Raw genomic sequence first — 22263 nt, forward strand, 5'->3', positions numbered from 1 at the left:
TCATTTTCTCCCACTTAAAACCCAAACAGACCAAGTAAAAACATCTAGGACCAGGAATTCTAACTCTGGTACACTTAGCTGTCTTCTCATTTCTGTTGAAATTCCCATGTGTGAACTTCTGCCACCACCATTACCTGCAGGTGCAGACATGCACACACACACAGGGCTGTAGGAAAATGGCCACAACCCTCCCCACCCCCGCCATGTTCTTTTGGCCAGGTGAAGGCTGCACATTCTTCACTAGAATACACCAGAGAATAAATCAAGAGAGGCCAACTCTGATTTCCCCATGTGGACTATAAGTGCTGTGCCCGGACTGTGGCCACAGTGGCAGCAAAGACAGCCTCCCAGCACAGCAGGGTGCAGGGCCTGAGAGCCATCTGGAGGACACCCTCTGGGAAACAGGCTGCATGGCCCAGCAAGCTTCCTAGCAGAGGCCACTGAGCAGCTGGCCAAAGAGCTGCCCACAGCCTGCGCTCCCTGAGTCTGCCCACGCTCCGGCCTCGGGCCACCTCCGCGGTTCCTCTGCAGCTGGCACCCATGCATTCCCCTCTGGGTAAAAGCATTGAGCCCCGAGATCTCTGCCCAGCCCACAGTTTTCACAGGGACACCTGCTGGAGGTAAGATGACGTCGCCTCGGTGGCTGGTGTGGGGATGTCCACAAGCAACTCCCGACCACAGCCTAACTGAAGATTCTGCTTTGTGACACCCACCCCGGCTTCACTGTCCCTGAAGCCCATTGCAGGCCTCAGAAATCGCTACGGAGTCCCTGGGGCAGTGTGGGAAGGTTTTCCAAGTCTATTCCCGAGGCTGAGTTCCCTCCCCGAGTGTCACACAGAAATCAATTACGATGCACACAGGAGGGGAAGAAGCCCCCCTTGAGTCCCTGGTAGTCCAATGGATGACGCGTTGTCTGTGGCAGCAGCCAGGAAGCCTGGGACGTGCAATCAACGACATCCCAGCTGATTTCTAACAAAGACTCTGATTACCCACAAGGGCTGTCATTTTTCCACTGAATGCAGTGTAAATGAAACGCCAATGAATTCCTAACTACCTTTTCATTTTCCCCTCCTAACCTAATTGAGAAAACATAAATAATCTTACTGGGTCTGCAGCACCAGCTGCTCCTCATCCCCTCTATGGGAAACTGAGTAAAGACAAAAAAAAAAAAAAAACCTACACACACACACACACACACACACACAAAACTGATGCCACGAACACATCCCCAGTTAAACATATTAAATATGCATTATATGCATTCAAAATATTTCTGAAAACCTTTAATTTGTTGCCAGTAATTTATACAATTATAGCCAGTGGTCTATTATTGCTATTATTATTATTATTATGGTTTTATTCCGTCATTTGGATCTATTGATGGTGACACATCATTTGCTCCCACCACAAACCTTTTAAGGTTTCTTTCCCCTCAGCCCAGTGTAAATGAAGTGGCAATCTCTTCTGCCTGGCCTCGTGGGTTGCACAACAGCACAGTGCTTGGGCAACTTGGAACGGGAAGCTGCAGCTGGGTGCAGGCTGCTGTGCCGGGGCTCGCCCACGGCCCACGCACTTGGATCCCGATGCAGTGTCCTGCAGAGCGCTCCCCTGGCTCTTCCGTCATGGCAGGCAAGGCGGGCAGAGGACACGGAGGCTAGGCCGGTGTCTGACCAGGCTTCCTGATGGGGTGTAATTACTACTTGAGCTAATGGCAGCAATGGCACTGTCATCTCACAGGGGTCTCTGGGGTCACAAATGTGTCTTCTCCAGGCTTCCTGGTCTCCCCTCGGTCTTGACCAAAGCCCCAGGAAATCTTTCAAAACTGGATGTTACAAATGGAGAATAGAAATAGGCCATAAAGATGGGTAATGGGATTTTAAGTGACATTTCACTTAGGAAGCATAAGGAATGCATATACATAGTTTTTTTTTTTTTTCATTCTCATTGCACAACAGGATCCAAATCCAGACTCGGCTTGTGTGACAAAGGAGAAATGCATCATGGGTGGGGGTGAGGGGGTGGGGTGGGCGCAAACTCACAGAAAATGATTTGGACCTACCAGGCCCTGTGTCCCGGGATCTGCGGGTGTTACCCAGCTGGGGGTGCTCATCCCCGTTACACTGGCATCCCCTTGTGTGCTAAGTCCCTTCATCCAGACCCTCACTGAGTGCTCTTCCTGGGCCCTGGGAGGCCTAAGGGGACGCAGTGGTCACGGTCCCCATTCTTGTGGCACTGGGGCTCTAGTGGGAAGTCCAGCAAAAAGCACTGAGGCAGACAGAGGAAGTACAACTCTCAACAACTTTTTTTTTAAGATTTATTTATTTGAAAGGCAGAGTTACAGACAGAGAGAGGGAGAGACAAACAGAGATACAGATCTTGCATCTGCTGGTTCACTCCCCAAATGGCTGCAATGGCCAGAGCTGGGCAAGACCAAAGTCAGGAGCCAGGAGCTTCTTCCAGGTCTCCCACATGAGGGCAGGGATGCAAGCACTTGGACTATCTCTGGTTCCTTTCCCAGGCCTATAGCGAAGAGCTAGATCAGAAGTGGAGCAGCCAGAACTCAAACTGGCACCCATATGAGACACGGGCTTAACCTGATACGCCACAACGCAGGCCCCAAGGCTCCACACCTGTCTCTTCCATTCCCTTTCTCAGAAGTTCTCTATCCTAACGGAGAAGCATAGGTCAGATCACACTGACTTCAAAGCATCCTGACTCTAAAATGGAGGTCTGTGAGTCGATCAGCAAACATCCACTAAGCACTGGTAGGTTCAGACACTGTGACAGCTGGCGTGGGGACAAGCTGAGGCCAGGAACAAAATGTAGTACAAGGAGAGAACATTAGCAGGCAGTTTATAAAAATAAAGAAGAAACAGCCAATGCACACGCACAAAGGTGGTCCCTGTGAGGAGCCTGAGGTGTCTCCCTTTTGGAGAGGGAACCAGAGAGAGCTTGGCGCTCATTCTAGGACTCATTCCAGGACTGAGCCACTGGGGTTCCCTGACAGCGTCTCTAAACAGCTGCACCCCGGATCCAGCAGCTTGGTGTCAGTTCCTGAGGTCCAGCAGAGAGCTGGGAGGCCTGCTCTGCGTTTGCCTCCAATCCCTGTGGTGTGAAGGGCTGTGATCTGCCTCAACCTTGCTCAGGGCAGGTGGGGAGCCAGGAGGGACTCAGGGAAATGAAAGGCAAGTGAGATGCAACTTATAGCCTAGAGGGTTGACAAGACCAAGAGACTGCTAACAGTGAAACAGACAGGAGGAGGCCTCACCCCTGACAGGCGGGAGCACAGGCAGGCAGGCACTTCCCTCCTCCCCTCGCAGGAAGCTTGGCTCCCACACAAGGCAGGTGAGCGGCTCCTCTCAGCACAGGTGGGTCCTTCTGGTCCTTTCTCTGAGGCTCAGGTTGATATGCCCTGCAGAATCTCAGAGGAAACCCAGGACTATTCCAGGTGAAACAAAGACCAGGCAGTAATTCTGTCCTCCACCCTTGACCAGGGAAGGTTCGCTGACCTCATAGAAACAGTAAATGTTGTGGTGTAGTTGGTAACGCTGCCAAAGGCAACACTGGCATCCTGGCTGCTCCACTTCCACCCCAGCTCCCTGCTAGTGTGCCTGAGAAAGCAGCAGAAGATGGCTCAAGTTCTGGGGCCCTGGGCCCCTGCACCCCGTGGGAGACCCAAAAAGAGCTCCTGGCTTCAGATGGGCCCAGCTCTGGCTATTTCAGCCATCTGGAGAGAATGAACCAGCAGATCAAAGACCTCTCTCTCTGTCTCTCTCTGTAAACTCTGCCTTTCAAATAAATAAATAAATCTTAAAAAAAAAAAAAAAAAAAACCCAGTCGATGAAGATTGGTACTATTTTTATTTCTTCTGGTGCAAGGTCTCGGATCTAACCAATCTCACGTGTGCACAACACAGTCATCCTTCAATACTTCACAAGGGGACTGGTTCCAGGACCGCTGAGGATACTGAAATCTGCAGACGCTCACGTCCCTTATGGAAAATGGCAGAATATTTGCACATAATCATCTCTAGATCAATTAGAACATCTAATACAATGCAAACAGTTGTTACGCTGGCTGTTCACAAAACAATGACAAGGGGGAAAGTCTGCAGTATGTTTGGGACAGGTGCTATATACCCATTTTTTAAATCTGTTGCAGTCCATGTTTCTTTAGAGCAGAAGTGCAGGATATGAAGGGCCAACTATATCTGGAATGTTGCAACTGAGTTTTCAAAAAAAAAAAATAATAACCTAATAGGTCACAAGAATCACCTATATAAAACTAAAGGGAGGGGCCCTTTACCTGCAACTCAAAACAGAAAACCCTATTTTTCAACTTTATATTTATTTTTTGAGAGACACACAGATATCTTCCATCTGTGGTTTCACTTATCAAATGCCTGCCATAGTCTGGACTGGGCCAGACTGGAGCCAGGAGTCAGGAAACCAATCCAGGTTCCCCACATGGTTAGCAGAGACCCAACTACTTGAGCCATTCTCTGCTGTCTCCCAGTGGGCTGCCTTCCAGGGTGCATATTAGAGGAATCTGGAGCCACATTCAAGCCCAGGCAGTCCTATATGGGACACAGACCTCTTAGCAGCAGCTTAACTGCTAAGCCAAGCATTCACCCCAAAAAACAGGTTTTTTTTTTCCCTGAAACAAGTTTATTCTTCTTTCAAAAAAGAGGTATTGAAATTTTTAGAAGGGCTCCTAGATGAAAACAAGGCAGAAAATACTCCTATTTCCTGCAAAGAGAGCTGCCCGTAATGCCTGAATCCCAAAGGGCATCTGGCAGTGGGAGGCGATTGTCAGCTTCTCCCCCAGCCATGGGACTCACTACCTGGAGAGGCAAATCGCCCATGCCTTAATAACTTTTCCTGAATTTACAGATTCACAAACAAAACCATCGATTCCATTTGCGACCTAATGGATAATCGGCTGAAACTACACCTCCTCGGAGCCATCCGCCATGCCTGCACACAGGGACGAGCGTTTATGCCAGAAGTGCTCGTCTCGTCCCTCCAGGCACTAATCCCTCCTGCAGCATATGGCTGGGGTCGAGAGCTGGCTTTTCTTGGGTGCACGCTGCTTTTCAAGCCTCAGGGCAAACATTTACATAAAACCATAGATGTGCTTTACGGTCACACATACGTGGACACGCACCAGTCACAAAACAGCGAGAGAACGCCGCTTTCATAGTACCCTCTAGCTTCTGGGACGACTGGCGTAAATCTCTTTTGCAAGGGGGAAAAAAATCCATTTTTCTGAGAAGGTAAATGTTTATTAAATGCAAATACCAATATTCGTTACCTAGGAAAAATGTCTTGCTGCATGTGGAATTTCTCGATAAAAAGCTTTCAAGTCCCAGGTTTCTCCAGATAAACCCCTATCGGTGAACTGATGCGTGAATGCACTGAAATTGAATTACTGTACAACAGCAATTACTTTCCACAGCACAGCTATAATGGGAATCAGTTCCACAATGAACAGCAGGTAGCTACAGGAAGGGGAAGAAACTTAATATCAAATCTCGTCTCTTTTAGCTTTCCCCAAGAAGTCAGAGTATTTATTTTTAAGCAAAACACTCCTTTTCCAAGTGCTTGATTTATCATTTTATCAATGTAAATCAGAAACTAAGTGAAACAGGACTAAGCTTATTTACAGGGAAGAGCTCTGGAGCGTTTCTGAAATTTATTAAATATCTTATCCACGGTTAGAAAACACAGAACGTTCACACCGTGAGCCCAACTGCCACTTCCTCTTTATGTGTCTTCCCAGTCCCCGCTGAAGTTCATTCTTTTAGACACTTGTGATTGTTTTTGGAGGGGGGGGGGGGATAAATCCGGAGAACAAATAAAATACTTACTGTTTTGCTTGATATGCTACCAGAAGAGTATTATTCTGTAACCCTCCCCTACTCCTCCCTCTCTCTATCTATCCACCTCTCCCTTCTCTCTCTCTCCCCTCATCTCTTTCTCTCTCTCCTCCCTCCCCATCTTTCTCTCTCTCCATCTCTCTCTCTCTCTCTCCCCTCCCCATCTTTCTTCCTCTCTCTCCATACCTCTGTCTCTCCTCTCATCTCTTTCTGTCTCTCCCCCCACCTTTCTGTCTCTCTCTCCATCTCTTTCTCTCTCTCTCTCTCCGCCCCATCCCCATCCCTCTCTCTCTCTCTCTCCCTACCTCTGTCTCTCCCCTCATCTCTCTCTGTCTCTCCTCCCCATCTTTCTCTGTCTCTCTCTCTACCCCATCTCTTTCTCTCTCTCCCCCTCCCTCCCCATTTCTCTCCCCCTCTGTCTCCCTACCTCCCCCGCCCCTCTTTTTCTCCTCTACCTGCCCCCTTCTGGCTGAGATGTGTGTGGAGCTCTGAACTCTGTAGAGCATTTAAAGTCCCGTGGGTCAATGCCTGCAGTTGAAGCTGGGAGGACAGACAGCAATGCCGAGCTGCCCACATCTGTGTGATCAAGGCCATGTCCACTCTAGAACTGCTCCAGACAACCAAAGGCAGAAACCGCTCTGAGAAATCACATTTAGGCAACCATTCTGGGGAAGACATGTAAAATGACAAATTCTCCACTCCTTTTTGTCATTTCCTGCTTCATCTACTTTTTTTCAGGTTATGTGGTCCTGCTTATGCCAATGCAGGACCACGCCAAAGTCACAAGATCATGCCTTCCGCCTGCCTGTGTCAGAATCTGTCCCACAAGGGTATTCCCATCAGTAGAGCCGCCCATGGTCAGTGGTCAGTTGGAGCTACAACCAATCGACGTTCCTCCAGCTGCACCACGGGCTATGCCTGCTCCAGGTTCCCTGGAACCTCAGGCAATACTTCCCGCTGGTTGACAGGCTGTCCTACCCCTAGTCGGGAAAGACAAAGCAGGAGCTGCAGCTTTAGCTTAGCAGGTAAAGCCACTGCCAGCATCTCATCTGGGTGCTGGATGTTCCACTTCTGATCCAGCTTCTGGATGAAAGCAGCAGAAGATGGCCCAAGTGCTGGGCCCATGCTACACATGTGGGAGGCCTGGAAGAAACTCCTGGCTCAGACTGGCCCAGCTCTGGCCATTGCAGCCATTCAGAGAGTTAACCAGCAGATGGAACATCTCTCTCTCTCTCTCTCTCTCTCTCTCTCTGTAACTCTGCCTTTCAAATAAATAAATAAATATTTAAAAAAGAAAAGAAAGAAAGACAGAGGAAAGGAGGAAAGGCTGGGGACAGCCTGTCCACAGAACCAAGGCCACGGAATGCAGTCTTTACAGTCTGCTCTCACACTCCCTCTGGTTAGGGTGCATTTCTGAAGGTGAGCAACTCAGGAGAAACAGGAGCTTATCCATATCCCAGATGAGCTCTGGCTTGTGACACTGAAAAGCACCTCCAGGTGTCATTTAGGGATGACCCAGTGGGAGTGCACCATGGGAAGAGGACAGGTGAGTTTCATTCCATGAGCAGCATGGAAAGTACCTCCTGTGAAATGTCAACGCACTTTAAGCAGATTGATTCCATTTCTTGTCCATTTATGGACACTTAAAACTTGACAGATGGCTGCACAGCAGGGCTGGAGGGCTTGGGAGCGTGCATATTTCTTTTTTTTTTTTTTTTCTTTTTTTTTTTTCTTTTTTTCTTTTTTTTTTTTATCTTTTATTTAATGAATATAAATTTCCAAAGTACGACTCATGGGTTACAATGGCTTCCCCCCCCATACCGTCCCTCCCACCAACAACCCTCCCCTTTCCCACTCCCTCTCCCCTTCCATTCACATCAAGATTCATTTTCGATTATCTTAATATACAGAAGATCAGCTTAGTATACCTTAAGTAAGTATTTCAACAGTTGGGAGCGTGCATATTTCTCAACAAAGCAGTTGGGAGATCGTGCCATGGGCACCATCGCCATGCAAAGAAGCTTGCAATAGCACTGCACATCGGGCAACTTAGAGCTGGCCTCTGAGTAGAGATGAAAAAATTATTGAAGCCTCCAATGGCATGAAAAGGTGCCAGAAAATGTTAGTGAAGAAATGCCACCATAATGATGGCACCATTATGTTAGCAGCAATTATTGCAGCAAAGGTTATTTATAATTTGCTAAACCCTCCCCTCCAAAAAAGTTACATATAGTCCATTACCAGCCGGCTGACAGAGGTTATGTAATGGGTAGGCCACTTAGGTTTCACATTTACTTCAGACGTCTGACGGGGAGAAAATAGGACTCTCTGTGATAGGATAATTGCATGGTGGAGAGTAATTCAAATAGGAGACGAGTATGATAAAATCACTCTGATTCAAGTAATCCCTGGGAAAAGTGATGGGAGAAAATGATGAAATCAAGCCAGAAGAGACACAAAAAAAGATTGACATTGTTTAACAGCCAGGAAATGGCAGGATATCCTAAAGGGCTGGCTACCAGGCTGCTCCGTGTTTTTTCTTTTCTTTTTTCTTCTGGGCACTAAGCGAACCCATCCTCACAGGTGAATGCTATTGTTACTGCAGTCTCCTAAATTGCTACTGCCAGTCTCATAAATATTTTATGTACATGGACAGAGATTTGAATAACCAGTGTTATCTGTAAACCGGGCTTTTCGTACACATGTTCTTGAGTCTCCACTGATGGAGCACTCCCAGAGGAAGCGCACTGGGCACTAGGAAGGCACGGGGCAGGTGCCATGGCCTCGGAGTTCATGCAAACCGCTCGGGTGGGAATTGCAGCTTTGAGAGGGGAGACTCCTAGGCCCCACGGAGCCAAACCTCAAATGTGTTCCCTGCTCGGCAGGTGGCATGGGAACCCAATGCACCCCATCTCCAGTGGCACGTTCTAGTGGGATGCTGCGAACAAGGACTCCACTTCCAAGCCCAGGAAGCCGTGGGAGCCGGGTCTTCGCTCTTCAGATGTTCACACACTCCATGGTGATGTATCATCACAACGTGGAGACCAGCAGGCACTTCACTGTCCACGCCACATGGCTTGAGACTGTCATGGCTCACTCACAAGAGCCTCAAGGCACACCACAACGGTCCCCGGCTGGAACTGTGACATGATGTACAAAGCCTCTCAAAAGACTGCAGTGGGAAGTAGGACTTTGGCCTAATGGCTAAGACACCTGCATCTCAGGAGTACCTGAGGCCACCTTCCTGCCAAGGCAGACCAAAGAATGGCTCAAGTATTTGGATTCCTGCCACCCACGTGGGAGACCTGGATTGAGGCTCTCAGCTTCAGGCTCGTCCAGTCTGAGCTGATGCAGTTATTCAGGGTGCGAATCTGTGGATGAGAGCTCTCTGTCTCTCAATAAATAAAATAAAATTCAAAAATAAATTCACAGACACATACACACACACACGTTGGAAGGCCCCTGAACCAGCAGTAACAGCAAATGTTTACTGAATGTTTTCTGCTTGCCAAGGACTGTGTAAACTCTTCACACAGATATTCAGAGGACTTCCAGTCTGGCCACCTGGCCATCTGGCTGTGAAAACAAGCTCCACTGAGCCCTCCCTGCAGGATCTGGGAAAATGACCATCCTGCCGAGCCTGTCTGCCATCTCCCAAACGACGACAGGGACAGGCGTTGGCGCAGCAGCTAAGGCGCCACTTGATACAGTTCCATGCTTGCATCCCACATCAGAGTGCCTGCTTTGAGTCCTAGCTACTTTGCTTCCTGTAATAGTACCCTCGGAGACAGCAGATGATGGTCAAATACTTGCGTCCTTGGCATCCACATGGGCGACCAGGATGTAAGTCCAAGTTCCTGGGATTCAGCCTGACCCAGGCATTTAAGGGAGTGAACCAAAGGATGGAAGATGTCTCTCTGTGAGTCTCCTTCTCTGTCTCTCTGGCCTTTCAAATAAAATAAAAATAAATGAACTTTCTGAAACAATAAAAACGCTATGTCACTCCAACGATTGATGCACAGGTTAAGTGAGATAATCCACTAAAGTGCTTAGCATGAGACCTGCTACATTGTGAACTCAGTAAACACAAGCAGGTATGAAGTCACTGACTCTCCCGGACATCCAGGGAGGTAAACAGAGAACCAGGAAGTCACGGGCTTAATGGCTTCGCTCACTGGCCTCCCACCTGGGGCAGAACCGTGATGTGGAAGAGCTCTCTGTACTCTCACCCCCACGGGGCCCGCCGCCGCGCAGGAACAAGGCCCAGGTTCCGGTGCTGGCTGGGCGTGTGGGTCACAAGGGCTGCTTGCATCCCACCCTCCACTCTCCTACATTCCCCGAGTTCTGCACACCAAGGCTTCTTGGTCAGTCAGTTGCAGAGGCAGGATCTAAGGCTATTTCTATTTGTCTCTCCTCTAAAACACTGTTTCCCCTTCTCAAATCCACAGTGTTGTTACTAATGCTTACAACAAAGGGAAAGTCCTTTTTCAGGAAAAAGAGCACTCAGTGCTGCAGGGGCTGTGAATCCGCAGGACCTTATCTGCCCAGGACATCTGGATTTCCCTAAAGAGCCCAAGAGACTGGCTCCAAGCCTCTGAACTGCCTTCCGGGTTTGGGATTCACGTTAGGAAATTAATTCCCACTCTGGCTGCTGAGGGCCTACAGATGGTAAAGAACACACACACACAGCACCCACCTGCCTGCAGCCCACCTCCCACTCCCCACAGGACCTGGGAGAAGCTGCTGCACTTCTTCCTCTCAGTCTTCTCTTCTGTAAAATGGGCATGGTAAAAGCAACCTCCATCATGAGGCTCTTTCTAGAATAAGTGAATATCAAGTTACTTGAAAAAGTTTGTGGAAAACAGAATTAAAAAATAGTATTACTTGGGGCCAAAAATATCCTGAAATCGAGGCCAGTGCTGTGGCATAGCGGGTAAAGCTGTCACCTGCAGTGCCTGTATCCCAGATGGGTGCTGGTTCAAGTCCCGGCTGCTCCACTTCAGATCCAGCTCTTTGCTATGGCCTGGGAGAGTGGTGGAAGATGACCCAACTCCTAGGGCTCCTGCACCAGTGTAGGAGATCTGGAAGAAGCTCCTGGCTCCTGGCTTTGGATCAGTGCAGCTCCGGCCATTGCAGCCAACTGGGGAGTGAACCAGTGGATAGAAGACCCCTCTCTCTGTGTCTCTCCTCTCTCTAACTCTGACTTTTAAATAAATAAATAAATTTTTTTTAAAAATCCTGAAATCTATGTTTTTTTTTCTCCTAATACGCATTTTCATGTACTTTGTGAAGATCTCTCAGATAGGAAATCCTCAAAGGAGCCACTGTGACAGGGGCTTCTGTAGGTTGATCTGTCATTAACATACAAGAAGACGCATTGCCATACTGTACTTATCAAAGCTTGCAAACAACTTAAACACCCAAATATACAGGAACAACTGAACCAATTATGCCATACTGCTAGACTGCAAGGGTATGCAGCCACTTAAGAAAATCACAAAATATGCTGACACAAGAAAATGTTCATACTAGAGAAGCAGAAAGAAGCCGAGATAGGCTACATGGAAAAAGTGACGCGGCAAGGTGATGACAAACCTGAAAAAAACAACAGTGCCCGTGAGCACTTGAATAGGCAAGCAAGGAAAACAGAGCAGAAGGAAAGACGCCGCCAGTACAAGCCACGGTTTCCTGGGAGAACTTTCAGGCGATTTTTTTTTTTTTTTTTTTTTTATTTTAATCTTTAATTGGGCTCTTTTCCTTTGTTTGGCATTTTTCAACATATTCTAAAGGTTCCCCCAAAGAAGTGTTTGTTTTATAAACAGAAAATAGTCCTTGTGCGAGGACTTTTTTTTTCATTTTTGTTTCAGGGGGCCGCTTGTGACCCAGCACCCCACGAGGACGCCACGGAGCTTCACAGCAGTGACACCCGGACGCACCAAGACTGCCACGCGGCTTCCGTGGCTGGCTGCCAGGCGCCGTTTCTGTGGCAAGTAAAAGTGCTTTTTATCTTCCAAGGCACTTTACAACTTCCACCAAATATCTCATCTTACAGAATTCGAGAACCATAGCCCCTGCGACGGCCAAGGTCTCCTCAGGTGGTGAGGATTTCCCCATAAACCTGTGCCATATGCACTAACGTGGGGTACCGGACAAGCCCTAAGTAAGACGCCCTGCTAGGCTGACAACAAGGAAAAAGCCACCTTAGGAATCCAGAACGTCGCATGTGTGCGCTGCAGTGCCGGCCGACTGGCTGATCTTATGAAATTTTCGGGATCTATTATTGGTCAAAATAAACATGACTGTCACAGTCGTGTTCCAGGAAAGATAAGAACTCGGAACTTCCTCAAGACGCTGTCGACCCACTGAGATTTTTCAGCTCCACATCTGACAAGCACTGCCCATGTTGTGCACACTTCTGAGTCGACCTGCGGAGTGCCTTTGTGTGATTTTCGGCAACTCGTGAACGCATCATGCAGTCAAAGCCCAACGACTACAGCCAAACAGTTAGAGGCACCTCTGCTGAAGGCATCCGATTCTAAGAAAAGATCTGGCAGAGGACCCTAACTGAAAAGGGCAACCAGGCCCCTAGGAGGTGCTTTTCCTGGTTAACCAGACTGCAGAAAGAAGTGTCTGCGTAAGGGTCAGCCTTGCCCATGCGGGCCCGCAGGCGACCTCAGGCCAGGCTCACCCAAGCCAGCCCTGCCTCCGGCCAGCCTCGCCCACGCCAGCACCGAAGGCTGCCCCTGCACTCACCCGCACGGCCTCGGACTTCTTGTGAAACATCTCCTCCATGTTCTTCGCCAGCTTCTTCACCAGCTGGAGACCGTCGATTTCTTCTATGGTGACGTCTTTTTCATACTCCTTGTATTTCTGTAAGGAGAGAGGGCAGCGTTAAAGGCACACGAGACCATGCAATGCCGATTCCAAAGCGTGTCTACCATCAAGGGAGAAAAAATAAAACTGTGAAATGTTTCTGTAGGATTCGGGGATACTGGATTATACTTCAAAATTTTAAACCAGGCGTGGGTGAAAAAATGTGAAAACTGCTCTGGCTCTCCCCGGAAACTCAACCAGCACCAGGGAAAGAGATAAACCTTAAGCCAATCAAATTCTTTATCATCTGTGAATCTCCATGGGGCTGATTTGACCCATAGTTCACTCAAATTCTCAAATACAGTTTTTTATTTAAAACCCATAGTATGCCCTGGTAATTTATCTGTTTAAGCCAATCATTCTCAACGTGTTCCAAAAACTCCTGGGCAGGTCCCCTTGGACCATTTGGAGGCTCTCAAATTCCTCCTTTTCCCAAGAGGGTAACTCTGTGAAGCCAGACTTTCTTAACAGATTTCAATAGCTCACAACATGGTGAATACACAAGCAGATGAGACTCCACCTGTCCTCCATAAGGCCAAATAAGGAGAGATTTGTGGTGGGGCGAATATCTAATTTTGAGGGTGAGAGAAATATAATATTTTTATAATATTTTTAAATTTTAAAATGTAATGATTTTTTTTTAGTCTTTGAATTAGTTAACATCTTCATTCCTTGGTTTAATCGCTAACAGGACAATATCAACATACACAACCCACATAGTAAAGGGACACTTTTAGGGGGGTCTTTGATATTTGTTATAGTAAAGGGGTCCTAAAACCAAAAAGTTCATTCATCTGAAGACTTAATGTCATTCCTGCTGGAAACAAATGCTGTTCACGGGAACTTCCAAGTAGAGCCCAAAGCATGTGTGATGTCACCATGAATCCCTGGGACAAAAGCTCCAACACATTTAATTGTTGGGAAACAGGGCCAGTTACTGACTGCTCACTCCAGCTCCTACTTAAGACAAAGAAGGGGCTCCACACCTCATCCTGGCTCTAGAGACCTGGGGAAACATTTCTGAAGTGGAAAAATGTAATGACTTTTGAATGGCAGGAGAATGTGTGAGATACAGTTTTACATTTTCTCTCTCTCTCTCCCTGTTTACTTTCAAAATTGTAAGCCAGGAGGAGGTTCCTTGTGTATAAGGTGTATGGGAGGGTGGGGGTGTCTTGCACACAAAATTCTTTCCCTCCCAGCGCACATGTCCTTTGAGGCAATCATCCTGGGCATCCTGAAAGGACAGTAGGGTTTGAGGACAGAGGGAAGGACCGCAAGGAAAGGCACAAACAGAACGTGAGACTTCCCTAAGACCACAAGGGAAGCCCTACAGCTGGGGCTAAGGCTCAGCTCTGACCTCGGGTTCCAGGCACAGCAAGGTCCCTTTCTCACAGGTACAAGGAGGCAGAACATCCCCAGACATGGAGTCCCCAAAGCCTACCAGCAGAGCAAGAGGGCTAGAGGGACCTTGGACTGGCATTGAAGCCTCTGACGTGAACATGAAGCCAAGGACTTGAAGGCTCTCAGAATTAAGTCAATGTGAAGACATTTTCCAAGTGTGATTTCAGGACCACCTGAATTTGTGTCAAGATGGATATATGCCATGCTACTTATCACATATTCTGAGCTCCTCTGTGTGGTCCTGTAACAGACCATAAATTACAGGTTCATGTCTCTCTCTGTTCCCCAAAAACCAGCTATAAAGAACTGGGTTTGTCTTGAGGGCCACCCTCTTGGCATCTTACGTGTAAAAACATCATCCTTTCTTTCAACTGCCTATCCTCCCCAGCAAGGCTGCCCCGGCTCCCCAAGACCCATCCCAACTCCCGGAGCACACTGTTTCATCTCTTTGGGCACAGTAGCTTAGGTACCCAGGATGCAAGGGCAGGGTCTCATGGTCTCCGTTGCAGCCCACAGCAGACACTCAACAGGATTTCTCTGGCCAAAGCTTGCTACCGAACAACTGCAGTTACACAACGCAAGGAAGATGCAAGGAAGGAGGCAGCTGCATTGTCCAGTGGAGCCATAAGCATAACCTTCCCTGTTGATGTGAGGTTCACTGGATTGGCCAGGTTGTGGGACCCTGGCCAGCCCAACCCTGGGGCTCGAGCCAACAGAGTCCTCTGGTGCCTGAATAAAACTTCAGTGACAATCACTGGAAACTTTCCCTAAGTTGAAACGCAAGCCATTCTCTTTGGAGCCAAAACTCACAGGGGTAACCTGCTACCTGCCAGATGTGCTCCAGATGCCAACAGCAGAGGCCAACTTATACCCAAGGCTGATTCACCTTCAAAAATACAAAGTTCAAGGAGTAAAACAAAACAATGGCCACCTGATGCTGACAGTCGGTGAAATGAAGCTCTGTCTTAAGCAACCTTATATTTCAAGGTGATCTAGAGGCTTCAGATGAAGAAACATGAAATGGATTTCACCACAACCCCTCCCCCCAATCTTCCAGTTTTTATATTGGGCCCCAGCACTCTGGCCACATGCACTATTTGCTTGTGTTTCTCTCCCTACAGAGCTCTAGAATGTAATCGATTCTTTTAACTCTGATCTTTCACCAAGTTTTCGGTGAGGTCCTCCTATACCTACTTTTTGGAATCTGCTCTGCGAAAAGGAGTCACAGGTATTTTGGAGGGATGTCAGTCTCCCTGGACCACTGTGTGTGACACAGGGAACTTACCTCAACACAATGCTCTCTGCCAAGCCAGGGAGCCCAGCCCTGGGGACCATCCCAGCTGTTCACTGGCCCCATTCCTCTGGCAGCCTCACTCCTCTTTCCTCGGGACACACGCCTGCAGGGCCCCTTGGCAAATGGGCCAAGAATGTGCTGCTTTCTCAACACCCTGGGGAAGTTATCCCATAAGCAAAATCCCTCTGGCTTTTCAAGTTGCATTAAAATCTGCTGGAATCAGGCCAGCACTATGTAACACCTTACTCTTAGCAGGAAACATTCCACTTTGCTGTAATCAACAAATTTTGAAGAACAGGGAATGTAATTCAATGAAGATCATTAATCAGTTGCAAGTCCTTAGCAGCTTAGAAGGGTGATAGATATCAAAGCCATTAGGAAAACATCTACAGCAGGAACTAAGCAACACGACCACCAGCAACTGGACAGACTGAGCTACAACAGGAAAATAGAATTTCACATAGCCACATGGCCATTCCAAAGCCAGTCAAAGAATGTAGAAAACATGCATTTACTATGTCACAATAAATTTCAAACAGTAATTGAGCAGTTTTTGCTTTAAATCATTAATCTGGGAAAAAGTGTCTAGCACGTGCTGATATCTACTTTGGGTATCAACATCCAATATGGGAGTGACTGGGTTCAAGACCCAGCTCACTGGTGCTGTGGAGTAGCGAGTAAAGCCACTACCTGAAGTGCAGGCATCCCATGTGGGCACCGGTTCAAGACTTGGCTGCTCCACTTCTGATCCAGCTCTCTGCTATGGCCTGGGAAAGCAGTAGAAGATGACCCAGGTCCTTGGGCCCATGTACCTGCATGGGAAGACCCAGAGGAAGCTTCTGGCTCCTGGCTCCTAGCTTCAGATTGGCCCAGCTCCAGCCATTGTGGCCATTTGGGGAGTGAACCAGAGAATGGAAGGCCCTTCTATCTGCTTCTCCCTCTCTCTGTCTGTGACTCAGCCTCTCAAATAAATAAATAAAATTTTTAAAAAATGTTCACAGCTGGTTGTGCAATTACAATTGATATTTTGTATGTTCTTCATGCTATGTGTATTTTCTAATTTTTAAAGATAATCTCACTGCTTCTGAAATCTGAAAATGTGAAAGTTGTGATTATATCTGAAATAGAATCTGTGCACTGATAAAGAGATTATTTTAAGGGAACCTGGACCCAGTGAGAATCTCCGTAGTTAAACCACATGTCCTCATTAGCAGAGTCTTTGGAAGTCAATAAAATTAGTCCTCTGTGTATCACAGCCCCAGAACCATGCTGGGAGCTTTTAGCATATTAATTCATCTAATCCTCCAACTACCCTGGGGGGTCCACACTACCCTCACTTTGTAGGTGGGGAGCTGGGGCAGAGAATCGGTGGAGGGCTGCAGTCAGTGGTGACTGAGAGGGCTTTAAGCTAACCAGATGATCGGAAGGTAGTGTGTCAGGAGTAGAAGAGTGGCAGTCTCATCATTTGCAAACTTGCTTCACAGAGCCCACATACCTGCCTTCAAAACACCTGCTTCACTGATTTTGTAGCCCACAGAGAGCCAAGCAACGAAAACCAAAGACGGGCTCCACTATCATGGGTGGCAGCTGTCTGTGGGGCTCTTCTGAGTGAGTGGAAGCCACCCAGGGACACACTCTGTCCCTTAAAGGGACCCCTGATCCAGAGAGCTTGGAGCCTGGTCCCCAAAGAGCACACAAAGCTCATGAGAAGGAGAGGGACAAACCCACATGGAAGGTGCCCTGGAGCCTCCATCAGAAATCACTCAAAGACTATGTGCAGGCTACAGTGCAGCTTCTGTTCTCCAAGGCACCAAGAAAGACCAGGAGAAGGAAGGTATGGAACCCCTCCCCCTCCCGGGAGGAGAGCACCCCACACAGCTGGGCAGACAACGGAGCTTTTTCTGTTTTCTACAGCTTCAAGGACTGTATCATAAATTTCTTTGGTTTCATGTAAAAGCAGTCATCCTTCAGCTGGGAAAAGGAGTTAGGGAAGTATTAGCAGGTCCCTGTAAACACATGAAAAGGAGACACGCGGTGAGGACGAGAACAGGAGAGCCGGCTGTGCCACCAGATGACACGCTCCAGTCAGTCTGCCTCCAAATGCTGGCTCGAGCACTCCATTTTTCTCTTGCTCTAAACACTGTATTTTGTGTCTCCAGTATGCCAGGCAGAGTGCTGAACACACGGAACAGCAAGTTAAGGAAGCTTGAACAGGCAAAAGAAAAACACACAGCATGACAGTAAGTGCCCTGGTGGGGGCGCTCAAGGCAGGGACTCCCATCCAGCAAAGCCTTGTGAGGTGGGAGGTGCAATACGGGATGAGCACTCCAGGCAGAGGGGGCATCAAATAGGAAGGTCACAGACAAGCAGCTGTGGTGACTCTAGGAACTGCCTGCTGTTCCACTTTGCAGGAGCAGGAATGGCCATGTGGGGGACTTGGGTGACAGCCGAGGCAGGCCAGTGACATGAACAGAGGTCAGGTCCCCTAGGCGGGTGTGCTACGGTCAGGAGTCTGGACCTCATCCTGATTTGGGTATCGGGGGGAGGAGTAACAACGGGAAACACTGGAGGGTTTAAGGGGGAAAGGGGGAGGACCAAGAACAGATGCATCTTCTGAAAAACATCAGTGTGCAGAATGAAGAGGAGCTAGACAAACCCAGATGGAGACAAGGAGGCTGGAGTCCAGTGGCCAGGACTCAGCAGACAGCACTTCCCATTTGACCTCAGGAGGAGGTCCAATGGTCAGAGACAGCCAGGGCTCTGGCAGGCTGGCTGGGTCACTCTAAGGAAGGCATTTAACCCCTTGATGTCCTCACTCAGACCAGGGATGATGACATCCATCCTGCAAGGTGCCAGCGCACTCTCAGTGGGAGGACTGAAAGCCCCCAGCACAGCACCCGCCCCTCATAGGTCCCTCCACATCCTAACGCTCCCTCGATTTGTTCTCTTGTCACTTCTGTTGCAACAATTCTAGCAAGCATTATTTCCATTTTCTTGTCTGCCTGAACTGAGGCTCTTAATGTAACAGATTCCAACAGGGTGCCTAGGGATGCTGAGGCTCTCCCCTCTGCTGGCCCCTGGCTCAGTGTAGTCCCTGGAGTCGGCTGAGCGAGGCAGCCTGTGGCCTCAGCAGCCCCTCGCGGGGTCCCCTCTCAGCATTCCCAACACAGAAGACAGGCAAGCCCGAGAAAGTTAGTATTCTTCCCGGTCACAAGGGAATGTCCGAAGCTTCCGTTGCTTCTGTTAGCAGAATCAGCATTTGGCAAGAAATCCTGTGATGCGCCATGGACATTTATCATTTGAGAAGGGAGACACAGAAATGCATTATTTCTGCAGCATCTATTTTGCCAGATCATTTCACACAAACACCAGGGAGAGAAAAGCACTATTTCACTGTCAGAACACTTAATGCTGTTCATACATTTGGGTCATTTTTTTCCCTACATGATAACTGCATATCTACAAGTGAGTCACCTGGAACATCCACCAGAGAGGGGGCTCAGGTCAGGTGACTCCTGTCTAATCACAATTAATTGGAACTAAAACCAAGAACAGAAGAGAGGCCCTGGGTACACTTGGCACCAGGGAGAAAGGCCCCCTGAAGAGAATGGATGCAGAAGTGTCATTAGCCAAAGAGCAGGTGCAGGGGCCAGCATTGTGGCATAGCAGATACAACCTCCACCTGCAATGTCACCATGCCATATGGGTGCTGGTTCGAGTCCTGGCTGCTCCACTTCCCACCCAGCTCTCTGTTATGGCCTGGGAAAGTTGCAGAAGATGGCCTAAGTCCTTGGGCCCCTGCACCTGCATGGGAGACCCAGAAAATGCTCATGGCTCCTTGCTTTGGATAGGCACTGCTCCAGCTGTTGCAGCCAACTGAGGAGTGAACCAGCAGATGTAAGACGTCCCCCACCCCACCCCGCCTCTCCTTCTCTCTCTGTGTAACTCTTACTTTCAAATAAATAAACCTAAAAAAAAAAAAAAGAGCAGGTTCATTTGAACACAGGTTTCCTGGCTAAATTTTCTTATCAAAACAATTCTCCATAGGCATTATTAAATTACTATATAGGGTTGACAGAAGGTCCAAGGGAGGAAATGGTAAAGGATGGACCCACCATCCCCAAAAGAAAATCTGGGAAATTCGCCTACAAGCCCATGACCTGAGAGCAAGGGGCCTGCTTCTCCAGCCCTCTCCCCAGTCTCTGGCATTTTGTTTGCAGTCCCCTAACCCAGATCCCCTGAGAAACCCTATCATTGGCAAAGCAACCTAGAGCCAAAGCAGGTGCAGCACCCTTCACGGTGTTTTTCCAGTACGAGTAGAAGATGCTTTGTGTTCCCATCTTAATGTTCAACTTTCTTAGTCCCATTCCATCATGTCTTCAGATAGTCACAGTACAAGAGATAAATTCATTAAACCAACTGTTTAAGTAAGGATTACAACACCAACAGTAACAAAAAGCGTACACTGAAACTGCTTCTATTTTTATCCATTCAATAACTATTCACAGATCATCTACCACGTGCCAGGCTGTGGCAGGGCGGGGGAGGGTGCTGGCAAATGCATGTGGCTCCCAGGGTACAGAGAGAGGCTTACTTCTAGTTTGTTTTGTTTTAAAACAGATAATAAGGTAAGGAAGTTGGTGCAGAGCTGCCTGGATCATCACCATCTAAACCCTTGGATCCCACCCAGCTGTCCAACAGGCACACTTGTCTACAGAGCAGCTGTGTGACTCTGGCCAGATGTGGGAGGTGTTCCAGCCAGAAATGGCACTCTCATCACAGTCACCAGGTAGGGTTGTAAAACAGTGGGTTAACCGAAGCTCCAAGACAGGGCAAAGACCATGCACCTGCCTCCCGGGTACGTAGTCTATGAAGAACCTTTGTAGTATAATGAGATGGTCATGAGAAACACGGAGCAGCTGGTAAACAGAGGCAGGACATCTGTGACCAGGGCTTGATGGACAGGGGAACAGTGAGAGGTACTGGAAAGCTGTATGAGAGCTGTGAGCTCCTGTCCCTGGCTGAAGAGTGAGGGAATGAGGGAATGATGTCATCTCCTGTGTCTTATTCCTAGTGAAGCCAGCTGACCATGGTGGGCTGGATGGGAAAGAAGCTGCCCAGCTTTGCTTCACTGCTACTGATTCAGAGCCTGATACCAGTATCCAGCCTCGCTTGGAATTACTGGCCAAGGTTCAAGTCCAGGAATTATCAATGTGCACTTGCTAGGTCATTGACATGATGCTAAGACCTAGAACTCCTCAACTAGATGTACCAAGTAAAAAGACTACTGGCACAAGTTACTCACTATGTGACAAGGTACCAGCCTGCACCACAATGGTGAATGACACCAGCCTCTCCTCTGTCCTTGGGATGATCAAAGTGTGTCAAGTACCCAGCAGAATGCCAGGCACAGAATAAAGGACTCAAGCAATGGTGATGGTGACAGGCAGTGGGGGAGGTAATCAATCTAAAACTTCTGACAAAGGTTATTCTCTTTCCTCAACAACAAGAAAAAATTCTCAACTAAGATTCAAAACCTCACAGACCAGGATGGGCATTTAGCCTAGTGATTAGGATGTTACTTGAGACACCGTATCCCATACCAGACTCTGAGTTCAATCCCCAGCTCTGGCTGAGACTTTGGGAGGCACCGGTGATGGCTCAGAGTCACTAGGTTCATTCCACTCACATGGGAGAACTGCACTTGGGTCTTGACTTCTGGCTTTTGCCCATAGCACAGGAATTACTATAGACATTTGAGGAGTGAACCAGTGAGTGGTTCTGTCTCTGTCTCTCTCTCCCCTTACCTGCCTACTATAAAATAAACAAAAAAAAATTTTTTAAAAACCTCACAGGACATTTAGCTCCAAATATTACTCTGTGTAGTGGTGTTTTTCAGATATATTCGAAAGGCTCCAAGGGGTCTCCAATAGTAACTTTTTGGGAAGGGCTCTTTTCTAGCAGAAATTGGGTGCCAGATTCTATACTCACATGGGGGGATGACAGTTTTCTGATGTGTTTCTCAAGATGCTGCAGTAGAAACCAATCATCTACAATTCGGGGGCATCTCTTCATAGGCAGTGTCATTTTCTTATTATGACATAAATGTACTTAGCATTCCTCTCAACTCAATTATTGCGTGCAGAAGTGTCACTTCAACACACAACACTCCAGAGCAATTATGTTTCCAAGTAAATATACTTCCAAATCCTTTAAGCTGATGTGATGCACAGTTCTAACCATAACTGTAACAAAACCACCTGACTCAATGGAACTCTCAAAGAAGAACACCTTCCTACTTGAAAATGGAATGTACTGAATGGAACAAATAATTATGTTTCACATGAGTATGCCAATGAAGCATCTCCAAGGTCAAAAAACACTCAACTGTTAACGCTGTGCTCTTTCAGATCAAGTTCAAGTTTGAGGAAAACCCTTAATGAATGCAATTTTTCTCTGTCAAAGCCACCAGAACAAGAGACACTTTGCATCAAGAAATGTTTAGGAGTGAATGGGGGAGAGGGAGATGGGCCACTGAAATACAACCCCAATAGCAAGCAGAGGGGAGGCAGGAGCCACCCAGTTCCAGGTTCTGCAAGGCTGAGGCGAAGCGAACTCAGGACATCAAATACAGGCGGAACTTGCTCTGCAGGGGGAGAAGCAAGGCAAGGTAAAGAACTAGTGTGGAAGGCAGCAGAGTTTCCTGGCAGGTTTTTAAGAACTGCGGGGGAAGGAGGGGTGGGTCCCCAGTGACTTCTTATCTTCTGGCACCACCTCAGGAAAGCATTGTTACCAGAATTTCTAGGGATCTTGGGGT

The 22263-nt window shown here is 48.0% G+C and overlaps 1 protein-coding gene across 2 annotated transcripts in view; it reads right to left on the reverse strand.

Moving 5' to 3' along the window:
- Window positions 1-22263, reverse strand: part of CACNA2D3 (calcium voltage-gated channel auxiliary subunit alpha2delta 3) — an 875732-nt gene that overhangs the window by 667936 nt on the left and 185533 nt on the right. For both annotated transcript variants that reach the window (XM_051851529.3, XM_051851528.3), the window contains exon 3: window positions 12632-12748. In XM_051851529.3, the coding sequence (XP_051707489.1) occupies window positions 12632-12748 (117 nt within the window). The remainder of the gene's footprint in view (window positions 1-12631; window positions 12749-22263) is intronic.

Source organism: Oryctolagus cuniculus, chromosome 10 (assembly GCF_051225735.1).
Source record: "Oryctolagus cuniculus isolate XC-2025 breed Fujian yellow rabbit chromosome 10, ASM5122573v1, whole genome shotgun sequence".
NCBI lineage: Eukaryota > Metazoa > Chordata > Mammalia > Lagomorpha > Leporidae > Oryctolagus > Oryctolagus cuniculus.